Genomic DNA, 13,218 nt, shown 5'->3' with positions numbered 1-13,218 from the left:
AAACAGAAACATTTTGTTTTTCTTTAGTATTTCTATAATACACAGCTCACATTTTATAAACTCCTAATTTACTTCTTGATGCTGTTGAAATTATTTTTAGGAAATTACTGATTCTTAAATAGTTCTGTATCCCTTCTTGCATATATATTTTTTTAAATTTTTATTATTTGTTTGTTTTGCAGGTATCCTGGTCAGATATAGGAGGACTGGGAAATATCAAACTGAAGCTGAAACAGGCTGTGGAATGGCCCTTGAAACATCCAGAGTCTTTCACCCAAATGGGTATTCAGCCACCTAAAGGAGTTCTTTTGTATGGGCCTCCTGGATGCTCTAAAACAATGATTGCAAAGGCTTTGGCCAATGAGAGTGGGCTGAATTTCCTAGCTGTAAAGGTAGGGTGTTAAATTTTTTAACTGCTACTCTGTCTTCTAGGCACCCCCGTCCAATCCTCTGATTCCTACCCTTAGGAGAGCATAAAAGGCCATCTTAAGGAGTAGTTGATTTTTATTTGAGATTGATGGCAATATAATATAGGGAGATGGGAGATAAATTAGTGCCTGTAATCAGCAAATCATGGTTTAGTTTCTTGGTTCTCAATACTTCTTACACACATGTGTAATAGAAACCAGGTTTCTTTAGTTTCTACATTTTTAAATTGTACTAATCACTTTTGTTTAACCAAGACTTAATTATAAATTTGATTGAATTTAATAAATTTAATATTTACAAACATAATATTTTAAAAGAAATCAAATACCTTATATGGTACAAATCATTTTATTTTTAATATTCATTATTTATTTGGCTGCGTCGGGTCTCAGTTGCAGCACACGGGCTCTTTGTTGCAGTACGTGGACTTCTCTAGTTGTGGCACACGGGCTCCAGAGTGCATGGGCTCAGTAGTTGTGGCATGCAGGCTCTCTAGTTGTGGCACATGGGCTGTAGAGAGCATGGGCTTAGTTGCCCTGCGGTATGTGGGATCTTAGTTTCCCAACTAGGGATCAAACCTGTGTCCCCTGCATTGGAAGGCGGATTCTTAACCACTGGACCACCTGGGAAGTCCCCGAAAATAAATTTTTTAAAAACACTTTGCCAGTCAGAAGATATATATACATTATTTATATTCTGAAACACACACATGCATATTTTATTTGTTTACTGCCCTGCCCTATTACTTGGGATAGATTATCTTACCTGATACGTAGTTTTGCATTTACTATAGGACTAGATATTAATTTTGTTATTAACTTCTGTGTAACATGATAATATATCCATTTACTAAATATATATATATATTTTAGTATATATGTATATATAAAACCTTAAATCCATTTCTGTAGACTTTATCGCAAAAATACATATTTAAATATGTTAACTATCAACGTCATTTCAGAAAAGGTACATGATAATTTATTTTGATGTTGTCAGGGAATTTTTTTTGTAATAAAGTATTTTTTTTAATCTTAAAACATTGAAATCATTGGCAGGTTGAATGTATAAAACCTATTTCAGATTGTCAGTCTTTTACTTTACTGTTGACCCTTGAACAACGTGGGTTTGAACTGTGTGGTTCCACTTATACGTGGATTTTTTTTCTATAGTAAAACTATAGTATTACATTATCCAAGGTGGGTTGAATCCGCGGATATGGGGAAACTGTGTAAATGGAGGGCCGACTATAAGTTACACTAAGTTATACTTAGATCTTTGACTGCATGGAGGGTCAGAGCTCCTCACCCCCGCATTTTTCAAGGATTAGCTATACTTAAATTTTTTGTGGAATGATATTTAGATGTATTTAGGCTATTTGCTTTTTAAGAATCAGTATCTTCACAATCACTAGTGTTTGCCTGTTTTTTATTATCTTGTAGAAGACATTGGATAGGGATTTGGGGAGGGGACCATTGTCACTATGATTAGTTACGCTGAATCATTACCATAGTTTTAAAGGTTGCAGTTTTAAATGTTGGAGTAATGAGTGATTTTGAAATTTCCAGAGACATCTTGATTTCTCTTTGGTCCTTGTCCTCTTGTCTTGTGGTAGTGGAAATGGTCATTTTACTGGCATTTCCTACTCTTTTTTTTCTGTCATCTCCATTTTTCTGTGCCTGCCTTCCACAGTGTATATTCATAGTTGAATTTTTCCTGTCTACTGGAAATCTAAAACTTATTTAATGAGGATTTAGCTCACAGTTATTTACACTTGAATGTCAAGGAAGAAAGAGCACATATATTTCCTTACAAATTAGTATCTCACTCTTTTGTGATCCAAGATAACAGTTCCAGGTGCTTACCAGGACTGCTTTCTGGCCTATCCTAGGATTACTTAGAAATATATTTATTACTGCTTTTGCATATGAAACCTTTCATAACTTTACAGTTTCACTTTTGTCTTTTTTCATGATGAGAAAATGAGGAAGACTCTTTTTTCATGTAAAATAACCAACTATGTGTTAATTTATATGCACCTTTCATTAACTATTTAATTCTTTTATGTCACACACAAAAGATAAGTGATGTTAAGAAATTTTCTTAATAAATTGAGTTTGTACTTGCTTAGGGATTATTATTACATATCCTTACTACACATACTTACTAATTTTTATTTAATGTGGACTTTTATTCATTATACAATTTAGTGTACTTTGACAGTATTATTCAATTTTTGAATCTGGATGGAGGATATATTAAGTGAACAATGGGTGTTCATTTACTATTCTTTCAACTTTTCCTATGTGTTTATAAATTACAAAAGAAAAAGTTGGGAACACAAAAAATATTTGCTTTTTTATGCATTTTCATTGGTCCTTTCATCTTGGTCTGATTAATGCTTATGAGAAGAGTTAAAATAGCTATATCATACCATATATGTATGAGGATATCAAGTCAAAGAAGTTAGGAATTCATATTGTATTCTTTCAAGTTTTATTTTCCTACAAAGAAAAAGTTATCTTTTGTTTCCAACATAGATAATTGTTTTCTGTGGGATTTAAGTGTTATAATTAAATTTGAACTTTTTGAAATAACAAATCTCACACATTTTGAAAGTGATCAGAAAAAAATAGGTAGACTCTGGTTTTGAGAAACACAAGTGTTCTGGATGTATTGAAAGAATAAACTCCCTAACACTTTTTGCAATGGTGATTACCTTTAATTCCAAAGATAAAGAATTTTAAAAGTTTAAACATTTCTTTCTCTGAGTTTATGAAAGAACCCTTTATCTTCCCCTGGGCATCTTTTCTAAACAGTGATTACAAGATTTATATTCTACTCAGAGTTAAGACTTCACCTTGGCTTGTGTGGGCTCTTAATAGCCTTTGGCATCTGTGTGTGTTTTTGTGCAGACTGTAGCACTTGACATACGCTTAAGTTTAGTTTGTCATCTGGGTCAATTACGTCAAAATATTTTCCAGTTGAAATTTCCTCTCTGCTTCTCGCTTGCTTTTTGTCTGGAGTGCTACAATAGATTAATTACCCTTGAATGGCTGGGCTGCTTTACTTTATGAAGAACTGTTACTGATTCTGGAAGAAGGGTGATTAGGCCTCTGACAGGGATTTTCAGCAAGTCCTTTATTAGCTGTATTGGTGAGTACAAGAATGTAATGAACTTAGTATATCCTTAACTTTTGGGGGAAACTTTTTCTGACACTTGTCCCAGAGAGGAATTGTGCAAAATACATCCCATTTTCAGGAAAAACCTGTATTTTACTGAAAGCAGTGCACAATTCAAAGTAATTACTATTGTTCGTTTAACTAGATTCCCTACTATTCTGTTACCAAAAGTACAAGATAATTTGAACTTTGTAGGTTCCAAGTTCATCTTTAAACTTTAAAAAAAAAAATTAGGCTAGTCTATAAATCATAGAGCTTTCATTTTGCAGATATTGCATGGAAAACTGCTTAGATACCTCTTTTACATACTGAATGCTTTAAGATTAGTTTCTAGGATTACAAATAAGGATAGTGATGTTTAAGAAGGTGAAGTGACTTTTCCAAGTCAAAGTGGTGGTAATGGAACTGAAATTTGATCTCAGGACTTTCTGACTCCAGAGTCTAAGCACTAAACCCCACTGTATTATACAGCCTTCCATTTTCCTTTTTTTTTTTTTTTTTAAATAAAACTAGTGCCCAGTGCTTTTTTCATTAATTACACCAAATTACTTGAGAAGGTAGTTCAGGCAGTTTCTATGGGGCAGGTTCAGAGATGTGGAAAGATGTTTCTGGGACCTAGTTTAAAAAATAATTTTGTTTCTCTCAGACAAAGAAAACTGAGGGAAATAGCATGGCTTTGGAGTGGAAGTTGATTGAGTTAATAAGAAAGGGTAAACTCTGCCAAAGAAACAGGAACTTGATGAACTAAATGGAAGTGTAGGGAAAAAGACTAGTGGTTGAATAATGTGAAGCTTGAAATTTACCTATTACTATATAATTTGTGCCCTTGAGATTGAGTGTATTACATTGAAAAGAGCATTAAGCTAGGATTCAGATAGCTTTGGTTTGATTTCTAACACTAGCACTTTTTAGCTCTGTAACCTTAAATGCATTCTCTAAGACTTAGTTTTTTCATCTCTATAGGCCTTTTGAGAGGATTATATTTAAAACGTAAATTTAGAGGGCATAACTACTTAACTCTTAAGTGTGGGCTGCATATAGTTACGACTTCCTTACAAGAGGGTTCCTTATGGAAAGGAGGGAGGGGCAGAGTTACTTGGTAGTGGAGAAACCTACCTCAGCCAGGTTATCATGGTTAACACCAATTGGTCATGTTGTTAGTATGTACCCGTGCATGATGCGATGAGAATGGTCCTTTCTTCCCAAGGTCTTCCTCCCAAACACTCATAATCCATGTCTACCTGTGAGAAAAACATCAGGCAAACCCAAATTGAAGGACGTTCTGTAAAGTACCTAACCAGTACTCCTGAAACTGTCAAGGTCATCAAAAATAAGGAAAGTCTCAGAAACTGTCACAGCCAAGAGGAGCCCAAGGAGAGGACAGCTAAATATACTGTTGTGGTTTCCTGGATGAGATCCTAAAAGAACATTAGGTAGAAACTAAGAAAACCTGAATAAACTGTGGACTTCAGTTAATAATAATGTATCAATATTGGTTCATTGTGACAAATGTATCACACTATATTAATATATGATAAGAATAGGGGAAACTGAGCGTGTGTTGGGGTAGGGATGAGTATATGGGAACTCTTGGTACTGTATGCTCAGTTCTTCTGTAAACCTTAAACTTTACCAAAACAAAAAAGTCTGTTAATTAAATAAGAGTTCTAAGGTCAGTATCAGGGCATACATATTATGTCTGGATTCAGTGAATGTAACTGAAGTTGAAAAGGCCAGCTCAGGACGTCCCTGGCAGTCCAGTGGTTAAGACTCCATCTTCCACTGCAGGGGGCACAGGTTCATCCCTGGCTGGAGAAGTTCTGCATGCCACGCAGTGTGGCCAAAGAAAAAAGGCCAACTCAAGTGTTCTGTACTGCGCTGTACATGATGAGTGGAATGCAGGGAAGGAGCAGAATCACAGGGAGATTGTCGATTCCTTGGGTGAGGGCTTTGGAGGAGACCTTTCCTATTCATCATCCCTCTGTTCATGTTCCACAAGATAGTGGAAAGTGTCTGAGAAGAGCCCTGAGAGGAAGTTGGCTAGAGAAAGTGGGTTTGAGGCTTCCCTGAGCTTGCCTGTTTTACTGCAGTTCTCAGTTGAAGCCTATAAAGGTGTGTTGGTTCTGGCCCCAGGCCCCAACATTATAAAGAATACTTTCTTTTAGAGTTTTAGTTATTTTTTCTTTCACCTGGGTACAGCTTCTAATTTAGAGTCTCACTAGGAACTATGTCCAGTTTCATGCCTTTTGTGGACCCTAACTCTTTATTCTCCTTCCACAAGTTTATTGCTATTTGGGCTATTCTGGAGTCTGAAACCTTTTGAGTTTCTGTTTAATTTCCATTAGGGTTTTTTTTTCTTTTTTCAACTTAAAAAAATCTTGATGTCTCCAAATAGTGTTGTCTTATGTGCCCCATACTCTTAAGTTGACAGTTATTAGCATCCATGTTAAATAAAGACATATAGTTAGTTTTATCAATGCTTGAATGGCTATTAGGGAATAACTAATGATTATGTATTTTTCTTAGGACAAATAGAATAGTTACTGTGCCGTGGTCAGTATCACAAAGTTATGTAGAAGTTAGATTGAATTTACTTAAATTTTGTGCACAATATAAGCTGACATGTTAAATTTGAGACATCATATATTAAAACTGTAAATGTTAATAGATTGTTTTTTGAGTTGAGCTTGTATCAGATTAATGTCTTGACATGAAAGTATTCTATAACACATGGCTAAAAGTAAAAAATGACAATATATATAACAAATAATAACAAAACCTTTAGTATTTGGAATCAAAGAAGACCTAGAGAAATTTAGAAGGAAAAGAATGCTTTTACACTTCCAAGAAGTTTACTTAATAATAGAGCATTTTGTTGTTGTGTCAGTTCAATTTTTATTTGTGGATTTCAGCTGAGAGAGATTAGTTATTTTTTCCTTCTTTTAAATCTCTTTTGAATGAAATTTAATTGGGGTTGAAATAAATATTACAGTTTCATGTCTATAACACTAAAAATATTTGTAAATGTTTTAGTATTGCAACAATAACTCAAATATATATTAAGCACCTTTTGTATGTCTGGCACTGTACATGGTAAACAAGGTGCATTAGATGGTCTCCTTGGTATCTACCAACTCATGATTCAGTAAGAAAGACATTTGACTAAGCAAGTGTTATAATGAAATGGATTGCATTTAGAATCTTGATGATTAATTGTATGTGAGGAATGAGAAAGAAGGCAAAGGTGATTAAAATTTTTACTTTTAATGACTGGCAGATGGAAATACCCCAACTCTAGGAAGAGTTAGCATGTGAGGAGGAAAAGTAGGTTGGAGGTGGGAGAGCAGGTACCAGATTGGGATTTAGATACGTGGAGTTTGAAATGCCTTTAGAGCAATATGGCAGAAATGTCCAAAAGGGTGTTGAATACGAGTTTGTAGCTCAAGAGAAAGGTTATTTCTAGAGATTAAAACATGGAAGTTGAGACCTCGTGTTTAAGATTGTGCACAGTAGTCAGTAAAGGGGATTGAGAGTCAGGAGAGTGGTCACTAATATAAGGGATTTTGCTGGGGGGGTGTGCACAAGCGTACTTTATAGCTAGCTTAACTGTAGTCAGCTTGGTGCCCACAGTGTAAGTTCTGAAGAAATGTGTCATTTTCTTTTCTTGAATAAATGAATTGTGGGGAAGGTTTGTATTATACTTTTTGAGAAAACAGCTTGAATTCTATTTCCTTCTCTGCCAGACCCTCTCACTTTTTAGGGGTTTTTACTTGCCCACGGCATTTCTTGCCTAGTACTTAATGCCTGTTTTCAAACTCTTTGAAGTGCTTTCCCAAAATGGCCTTCTCTGTGTGCTGATGCTGTACTTTTTATTAATTTTCAAGATCCTTTACTCACATTGCATATATATAGTTCTATCTCATGTGACTTTGGGTTTTTACGAGCTTATTCCATAACATTTAACCATAGTTAACGCTTGGGTTAACTTGCCTTCCCTAGACATTCGGGAACTTATACAACCTTGATTTGAATTGTAATAGCCAAAAACAACAGGCAGGTGTCAGACACATTTAAAAAGCCCATTGAGAAGACTGGAAAAAACCCAGTAGTGATTAAAGGGGCAAAATTGCAAGAGCATGAGGTATAAATATTGTACTTAAATTTGTGACTGATATGGTGTAAAATACTGAAACACAGTAAAAAATAAGTCAGGTTTAGTTTTCACTAGATTTAACAGAACAGTTGGACAGATTTTTACATGTTTTTATGTTATTTTTGTTGTTTTATAAACTTGAACACTTGAAATCTTGGTCATGGAAAAATTAAAAATAACACTACCCCAAAACAAGCCAATTTATGGTACTTAACTTACTTTTGGTGGTTTCCTTGGTCACGCTTATCAATGATGCACTTACCTAGGCAGGCGAAATGTGGCAGGACTAACATAACATAGTTATTTTGGTAAGTAAAATTAGAAGAGAAATAACCTTATCAGGTTTCATCAACCTTATCCATTCTAGGGATTCATGTATTATTTTTTAAAAGAGTTAAATAACTTAAGAGCAAATGTGGGATTCATAGACCATACTATATGTACCTAACCCTTATAATTAGATATTAATGGTCTCTTGTCTATAATGGTTATCAATAAAAATCCTTATTTTCAAATTAACCCATGCTAACAGCCATTTATTGACAGTTAGAATTTGCCCTTGCCACTTGATCTCTTCCCACAAATACCTTTGAATTTGAATTGCTGGTACCATGTACAATCTTAAGTGGACATTTCCTTTTTTTTTTTTGGAACTTGGAAAACAGAGGACATCATAGTTTTTAGAAAAAGTAGTCTGGGAACTCAAATCCTGTATTCTTGTCATCATTTCTGTCATTTAACTTTTCTGGGACTTCTGGCATTTCACTTAACTTCTTTGGGCTTTGTTTTCCTCAGGTTTTAAGTGAGATAGGTTAGAGTAAATGATTCTCCTAAAGGCCTTCCACGAATAACATTCTGTGAATAGCCCACATAACGCTTATATTCTAATCTGTTGTTTATCTTTTTTGCCTGTTGATGGCTAATCTGTTCACCTCAGAGGAGTGTTGTAAGCAGTAAGGGGATAATACATATCAAGCGTTTAGCAAGATTTCATAAAATTAGCTGATGCTAGTTGCTGTTTTCCTCTGTTTTTAAGAATTGGATTATATTTGACCTCAAATAGAACAAAAAAGTATAGCAGCACAGCTTATGATCCCGTAAGTTTTCTGTTAGTGTTAGAATAAGATGTAGTATATATCTTTGAAAGTGATTTTAATCTTTTGCAACTTGTACCAGAATACAGTGATTTTGGGCAATTTGAACTTCAAACTCAAAATAACCTTTCTTGGGGATGATATTGCCTAGACTTCATATGGAATTCTGGATTTATGTAACATATCAGTTCAGCTACTGGGGTTGCATTTTTAAGCCAGTCATCCAGGTAGGATTCCTCAGCATGCAGTTCTGTACAAAATCACATGTTCTCTAGAGGCCTTACAGTACTTTTCATTACTCCTATGACTTGTTAGTAATACTTGACTTGAATGATTCTAACCCAGATTTTCTTCACAGCTTTAACTTCTTAGGTTAGATTTTCAAATCTGTTTGATATATTTTTTAATTTTGTTTTGTTTTTGGAGAAAAAGCACTGTTTGTTATCCGCAGGTTTTTCTATATGTAGCCCACCTCCACGTAGTAGTGGAATGGCCCTTCATTGTTTAAGGCTGTAGGCCATATTTTCCCATTTTCAACACAATATTGTCGGTTTGCCTATACGTCAGATTTTTAAAACATGTTAATCTTTCTGTTGTCTTTAGCAGCGTATTGTGTTCTTAGATCATGAAACGATCATAACCTTGTACTTTCCAACATCGATATTCAAGTCATCTTTTTTAGAGTCAGCTCTATGGAGAACAGTAATCATTTTTCCGGATTCTATAACCGCTTTCCTTCAGTTAAGCCAGATAGTTAGAAGGCAGTATATATGTATTAAGTGTATTGCCTGCTTAAGGAAATGTCTTCCCTGGCTTACTATTTTTGTTACACCATTGAATTTTTTTTTTTTTTTTTTTTTGCGGTATGCGGCCCTCTCACTGCTGTGGCCTCTCCCGTTGCGGAGCACAGGCTCCGGATGCGCAGGCTCAGCGGCCATGGCGCACGGGCCCAGCCGCTCCGCGGCATGTGGGATCTTCCCGGACTGGGGCACGAACCCGTGTGCCCTGCATCGGCAGACGGACTGTCAACCACTGCGCCACCAGGGAAGCCCTACACCATTGACTTTTATGGAGAGTTGCTAGAACAGTAACAGTAATACAGAGTTTGCATGATAATAAAGTAACAGTGACACCAACAGTTTCCTTTCTGATTTTTATTAGGTCACACTTGCCTAAGTAGTCACCCTAAACTGAATGAAATTCTGCATAAAATTTTCTTATCCCTTCCTCACTCCCCCCCAACCCCTCCCCAACAAAAATCCATTCTCCTGATTATCTAAAGCTTCTTTTATTGAATGGGCCCGAATTGTTTTGTTGTTTACTTTCTTAACTCTTTGTTCATAGTCCCTTTTGGGTAAAAGTATAATTTATATTATATATTATAAATGGGCAGACCTTGTTTTGCCCTGTAGTACAGGGCTCTAAAAATGGTCATGCAAGATGAAACCATGCAAAATGATCTTAATACCCAATGGGGAAAATTACAACTGTTCCATGACCTTTGAAAATTTGGCAAAACATTAGGAGCTCTCTACTCTTGGTTGTAAGTGTACAAGGCAGTGGATTTTGGCTGTATAATAACTTTCTTGCGGGTCTTCTTGCTGGCAAACTATCTCTGTAGTCCAGCCCTTAATATTTTATAAGGACACTACAATTTATTTACCCATTTTTATGTTAATGAATTTTTAGACTTAATTAATGTTTAGATTCCAGGTTTAATTTTTTTGTTGCTGTAAAGAATGCTTCAGTAATATTCTTGTACATATCTCCTTGTGTGTATGTACAAGAGTTTCTCTAGGGTATACATACCTAGAAATAGAAGTTTGTCATTGAGCATGGACAACTTAAACATTACTAGCTATTTTAAAATTGCTTTTTTTTTTAACGGTCATTGATTTTTTTCATTAATATTTTGATCAATTCTCTCAATGTTCTTTTTTGTTTCTTTGTTTGTTTTTTTGCGGTACGCGGGCCTCTCACTGTTGTGGCCTCTCTCGTTGCGGAGCACAGGCTCCGGACGCGCAGGCTCAGCGGCCATGGCTCACGGGCCCAGCCGCTCTGCGGCATGTGGGATCTTCCTGGACGGGGGCATGAACCCGTGTCCCCTGCATCGGCAGGCGGACTCTCAACCACTGCGCCACCAGGGAAGCCCTCTCTCAATGTTTTGAAGTCCAGGTTTTTCACTCAGCAATTGTGTCATTGGTATTTTTGGTGACTTTTGATCTCATTGGCAGAAATGAACTATTTCAAATTGTATGAGATTAATCTCGATCAGCAGTCAGCAAACTGCAGTTTTGGGGCCAAATCCAGCTTACAGTTTATTTTAATTTAGCCCTCTGGTTAAGAATGAACTTTACATTTCCAATGGGATGTTTAAAAGAAGAAGAATATGTGACACAGGATGTATGAGTCCCAGAGTGCCTGAAATATTTACTCTCTGGCCCTTTACATTTTATCTTCCTCAATACCACAATACTTGGGAAAATGCCTCCAGATTTATTTACCTTACTGATAGTTGTGAGTATAAATTTTGTGTTTTTGTTGTATAGTCTAACCTGTGTCTAAAACCAAACTTGTAAAATTGGTTTGGTATTAAGCTGTTGCTATTTCTTTATCCTTTAAAAAGTGAGAATGTTGTGTCTCAGCATTACTAATGTTTCATTGTTTGTCTTTATTCAAGTTAAAGCTATTTGGGATTGTATTATTTAAGAAATTAAGATAATTAAATCATTGGTGATGAGGTCACTCTGTAGTTATCTTTGGGGAGTTAGCTTCAAAACAATTCTGTTGTGTAAATATGATTGCTTGGAGACAGTTTAAGTATCGATGTACAAACAGTTGACATATTAATTGTAAATAATATTTAGTCATCAAAAGCACTGTCCAAAGCAAGTTTTCTTAATAACTTTGTTTGCTTACAGATAATTTATGCATTCCTTGGTTGTTGGTAAATTTCAGTCAGATGTAGGAGTACCTTTAAATGTTAGTTATGCTTTTCATGCATCTGCCCCCTAATTAGCCTCAAATATTAATTTTTTTTACAGTATGTATAATTTATTACTCTGAAATAATTTTGAAAAGATTATTTTTAAAGAAAATAGGAAAACACACATAAGAAATAGATGAGAGTTTTCTTTTGAGGGGAGAGGGGAATATAATTAACCTTGTTAATGTTATATAAAACTTACGAATGCATCAACTTAGATTACTCAGAAAATCAGGCAGAAAGGTAAAATTGCCCCTCTCATTACTTAAGGATTTCTGTATTGATGCTATCAGATAACTCAGCTGAACATGATGAATGGCAGTATCTTTGGAGCAGCTGGATTTTGTCAGCCTGAACTGAGTTATTCTTCCTATCCTCTTCTTACTCTTATCCTTGACTGTTCTACCCTGATCCCCATATGTTCTAATCTATTTACTTGTTACCATATTATAAAATTTCAATATTTTTGAAGCACCATTGTAGAGGTAGTATAAAAAATATTAAAAGATTATATTCCTTTCCTCAGGCGTGTTTGTAATTTGAAAGACTTTTTTATGCCCGTAATTTTTGTTCATTTATCCCATCTGTTCTTTTTTCCCCCCTTTTCCTGCCTTCTTTTGGATTAGTCGAGTATATTTTGGTATTCTAGTTTATCTCCCCTATTTTCTTGGTAGCTAAACCTCTTGGTTTTTCTTTTTTAAAAAATACTTGCTCTAGGATTTATAGTATACACACTTAATTTACAATTTACCTTCAAATAATACTATACCATTTTATGTATAAGATTCTTAAAGCAATTTGCATACCTTTGGATGGAGAATTTAGAAACTAAGTTCTGAGTGTTACCTCATGGTGAGCCCCCCTCTGTGGGGAAGGTCTCCGTACCCCTCTTGATCTCTGACATCTCATGCTAGGTGGCTGCCACCACAAACCCCTGTACTGATGTCCCCTCGTCCTTCTGTGCTTTCCCCGTCCCTACCACCCCATGGCTCCCAAACTCTACACTGCCTTTTCTCTGTCCCTTGTGGTGTTGCCCTTCTCACCCTACACCTAGTTATTCCCAGCATGTTGCCCTGAAACCTTTTTTGTCCATATGCTTCCAGAAACTCTCTTTCCATGTTCTATCTGACCGTTTCCTTTATGTTAGCTTCTAGTTTTCTATCCTAGTTTATTAACTCCCTCCTTCCATTCTAAATGACCTGACATAGTTGTGATCTCATTGCTGTTCAGGATTATTCCTTGATTCCTTTACCTGGAAGGAATCTTTGTTTTACTTTTGCTTCTCTTCGTGGCATTCTCTATATAGTTGTGATATTTTTTTCTCACTGTATTTTTATTTTTTAAGAATATAATTATTGTTATGTTTTAAGAAT

General features: G+C 35.5%; 1 protein-coding gene across 1 annotated transcript in view; it reads left to right on the top strand.

Annotated features, from left to right (window-relative positions):
* AFG2A (AFG2 AAA ATPase homolog A) overlaps positions 1–13,218 on the top strand; it is a 343,384-nt gene that overhangs the window by 80,281 nt on the left and 249,885 nt on the right. Inside the window, exon 11 of the mRNA XM_082838804.1 lies at positions 183–392. Coding sequence (XP_082694930.1) covers positions 183–392 — 210 coding nt within the window. The remainder of the gene's footprint in view (positions 1–182; positions 393–13,218) is intronic.

Source organism: Leucopleurus acutus, assembly GCF_964270905.1.
Source record: "Leucopleurus acutus genome assembly, chromosome: 4".
Classification (NCBI taxonomy): Eukaryota; Metazoa; Chordata; class Mammalia; order Artiodactyla; family Delphinidae; genus Leucopleurus; species Leucopleurus acutus.
The sequence above is the reverse complement of the archived record's forward strand: the minus strand, read 5'-3'. Positions and strand labels throughout refer to the sequence as shown.